At 31.8% G+C, this 3,653-nt stretch overlaps 1 protein-coding gene across 1 annotated transcript; it reads left to right on the top strand.

Annotated features, from left to right (window-relative positions):
* Nucleotides 1-884: 884 nt before the first annotated feature.
* Nucleotides 885-2,718, top strand: LOC111617290 (periostin-like; the record flags this gene model as incomplete). The annotated part of the gene is made up of 4 exons (XM_023358601.1): nt 885-1,071; nt 1,142-1,243; nt 1,328-1,438; nt 2,178-2,718. Coding segments are annotated over 4 exons (489 nt in total), but the record flags the coding sequence as incomplete, so codon positions are not given.
* Nucleotides 2,719-3,653: the final 935 nt, after the last annotated feature.

Genomic DNA, 3,653 nt, shown 5'->3' with positions numbered 1-3,653 from the left:
TCCAAAAGGTTACAAGGTTGGATACATCTAAGAATAAATTCGGATAACATAATTACGCCTATGGCGATTATACACACTATCCTTTCTCTAAAGGATTTACTCTAACGACTAGTCCTATATGCGTAGAGAGAGTTCCCTGGTTCAAAATAATTACCTCAAAGTGCTATATGTGGCAATAACAGTTCTTTATGAAAGAGTTGGGCTTGGTCAATGTCTTCTACCGATGCGGGAGAAGTGAAATCACTATGATCAATATAACTTCAGAGCTTCCGGTGGTCTGCACCTTTTATATCATTGTCGTGGGAAAACTGACACGTGATTGACTTTTGTTGACGATGACGGTGCATTCTTCACACCTAAGTGCCAACTTTCCCATCTAATTGTTATTACAATCGGTGACCTCCGATCTAGTTTCAATTTCTTCGGGTTTTTTCCGAAGATATTTACACTTAACATAAAATTGGAATGTTTTTTAAGAGCCCCGTAAAAATCCGCGGGCTCACACTAATATAGGAAGTGGCTAAATATAAACAAATAAAAATATACTTATGTTTAATTTACATTTAAAAAATGCTAATNTAATATAATTTCTCTTAAAAAACGAAATTTTTTCCGTCTTAATTGGCAACGAAATAATACATTATAAAGAGTAACGTATTAACCTTAGAGATGTCATGACTTCGAATCACGATTTGGGTCATCACTATTTCATTATCATTTTAAAATACTTAACTGAAAATCGAGTCATGATTTCAATGTTTCAAAATTTCAATTTAAAATCACGTGGAGTTGAGAAATACTTTATTTATTTATTTGTTTATTTTTAATTTACAGCTTTAAATTACTTGCAAATATAACCTATAACTTAAGTATATTATTTTCAGGCAACTACTGCGTCTGGTGCGAAAATAGTTAAACCACCTATTCGAGTAGGAAATGTTCAAATTGTGCCTGTCAATCAAGTATTGGTTCCTCCTGTAGGAGATTTGCACCGAACTGTTACCAAATCGCCTCTTATGAAACAATTTTCTAAGTTGATTGAAATCTCCGGTTTGGAAGACGAGATCAAACGTAAATACTTTTTGATTTCGTTTACGTATGTTTTAATTTAACGTATTTTATACAATTGTATTATTTATAGAAGGAGGACCGTATACTTTATTTGCCCCTTCTAAGAAAGCTTTTAAGAAAATGTCTTCCGAAGAATATAATCGCTTAATTACCGATCCTAATTTGGCAAAGGGTATATATTATTAATCGAGATTATTTTAAGTAATTTTAAATAACATTTGGCACATTAATTCTTATTAAATTGTGTTTCCGTTAGAATTTGTTCTTCGACATTTAGTACGAGGCACTCACTATACTAATGGAATTAAAGATGGATCTACTCTTACTTCTGAAAATGGTCATGAATTGAAGCTTATGAATAAGCCAGGTATATTTATAGCCTATATTTGTATTTCATTTTTAATATGTCTAATAATAAATGCAAAAGTTAAAATGTATTTTAGAAAATTTACAAATTCCCTTTCGTTATTTAATAATTATTAAATAAGTTTTTAATTGTTTAATAAATGATGCACAAAAATATATTTTATAATCACAAAATGTGGAAATAACAAATTACACGAGTTTATTACAATGGAAAATTGATTATTCGAACTCGATAGAACCAAGAGTTTTTCGGATAATACAGAAACTCGTTTACTTTTGTGTTTTAGATACAGTAAATACTGTGAATTTGAAGTTTCGTGGACTATAAACACTGTAATGCAATTACTACGTTTGAAAAGAAATTAATTTACTCAAAATTTAAAGTAATGTTACGTATATGACCTAGTTTCGCTGCCCTATAATAGACAGATGATGTAATGATCACCAGTTACGTAGACAGTTTGATTTCTTTGTATTGTATTCTATGGTATTTACAATACATTCATATTTTTTTAAACCATTTCGGATAATCAAGTTTCTACTGTATTGGTAATTGCAACTTTATCATTTCAAACTTATTCACTACAAGAGCTTTACCTTATTCTGTTCTACACGACCCGTTCTTGACCTCGTTTGTTCCGAATGGTGTCTTAATGAATACAATAACGGGCGGAAAGTCTTCGAAGTGTATGTACTGTACATTACATTATCGTTTCATAATTTTATATTATTTTTTCCAGATTGCCTCGGTGTCAATGGAGTTAACTTTAGTTTTTCTGACATCAATACAACAAACGGAGTCATTCATGTCATCGATGACGTTTTATAATCTTCCAACCGCATCATTGGATTTCATTACTATTCATTCATCACAAACTCATTTTTAAAAGAAATGGCCTAGCCATGGCAATAGTGATATTATGTGGTACTCTATACAATCTTTATTAAGATTATTTTTATATTTTATTTAAAATAATGTACAAAATAAAATTGAATTAACACAAGATAAGTTTTACGTAATGAATGATTTCCGGTGCAAATCGAAAGTTCATAAGTAATTAAAGACGGACGACAGTGGGAATTTATGGGCCTACAATTTTTTTTTAAATGCATGGTTCTTACCCCTCGACTAAACTTTTTACGCCAAGATCCAACGTACTGTACTGTACTGTACATGTACTATCGAAGAAAAAATAATAATCTACAGTAAAATAAAATTATGTTGCCAGAAAAACTGCAGTAAATAACAAGTATGAAAGGCTAGATAACAATAATCACAATAAAAATGTCTGATTCAAAATAATAATGACCAAAAAATAACAAAGGTAACAATAGAAAAATTATTAAATGTTTATATTAAATCGACAACGTTTTATCAATATACAATATAATTATTCCGTCCTTATCCCGAATAATTTATATATAGACTATCTATCCTTTCCGAATGTTTCAGCCCAGGCAGTTCTATCACACGATGTGGTAGTCACATACTACAATGCCCTCTGTTTCATCTATAAGGAGATAGCCCGATGTAGTAAGCACAGAATTCTAAGGCGTGAGATAATTGTAAAGTTTTAAAAGAACCCTACAATTTCCTCATTCCTTAGAAATGAAAAAAACGCCAATGAGAGAAAATAGTGCCTCTGCCGAAACAACTTGAAAGGTTAGAAATGTACAAAGCCTTCGAGAGAAGGACGGTAGTTCACTTCGAGGAGACAGACTCTATTTCGTCAGGCTAGAGAACGTATAAAAAGTAAAGGTTTCTTCTTCCAATAGAGAGACTAGTAATATCTATCACGTCTTTCTTAATTAACAGAGACCAAGATTAAAACGAAATCGAACGGAAGTGTCAAATTGATTAATTAATCAAATAAAGAATTTAGGGGCGTGATCCGTTAAAAAGCCAGAAATTCAAGGAGAAAGTACGATGGTTTCCCCCCGGCTCAGTCTGTTTATCCCCTGTGTCGGTTTACCCGTTTTCGTTCCGCCGTATTATAAAGGTTTTTCGGTAATTTTAATATTAACTTTATCCAGTTTGATATTGCATTAATACGCAACATCAAACCGGCGGCGACCGATGAATCCCTCCGAAATGCCAAATAATATTGGGCGAAATAAATCGAAATCTTAAGAATTTTTTACTGTACTTATGCGAAGGCCGAAAACGGACGAAAAAAATATTTATTCGAATCAATTTCGTGCGATTTTCGGAGATG

This window comes from Centruroides sculpturatus, unplaced genomic scaffold (assembly GCF_000671375.1).
Source record: "Centruroides sculpturatus isolate CEXI.00-Female unplaced genomic scaffold, Cexi_2.0 scaffold5411, whole genome shotgun sequence".
Lineage (NCBI taxonomy): Eukaryota > Metazoa > Arthropoda > Arachnida > Scorpiones > Buthidae > Centruroides > Centruroides sculpturatus.
The sequence above is the reverse complement of the archived record's forward strand: the minus strand, read 5'-3'. Positions and strand labels throughout refer to the sequence as shown.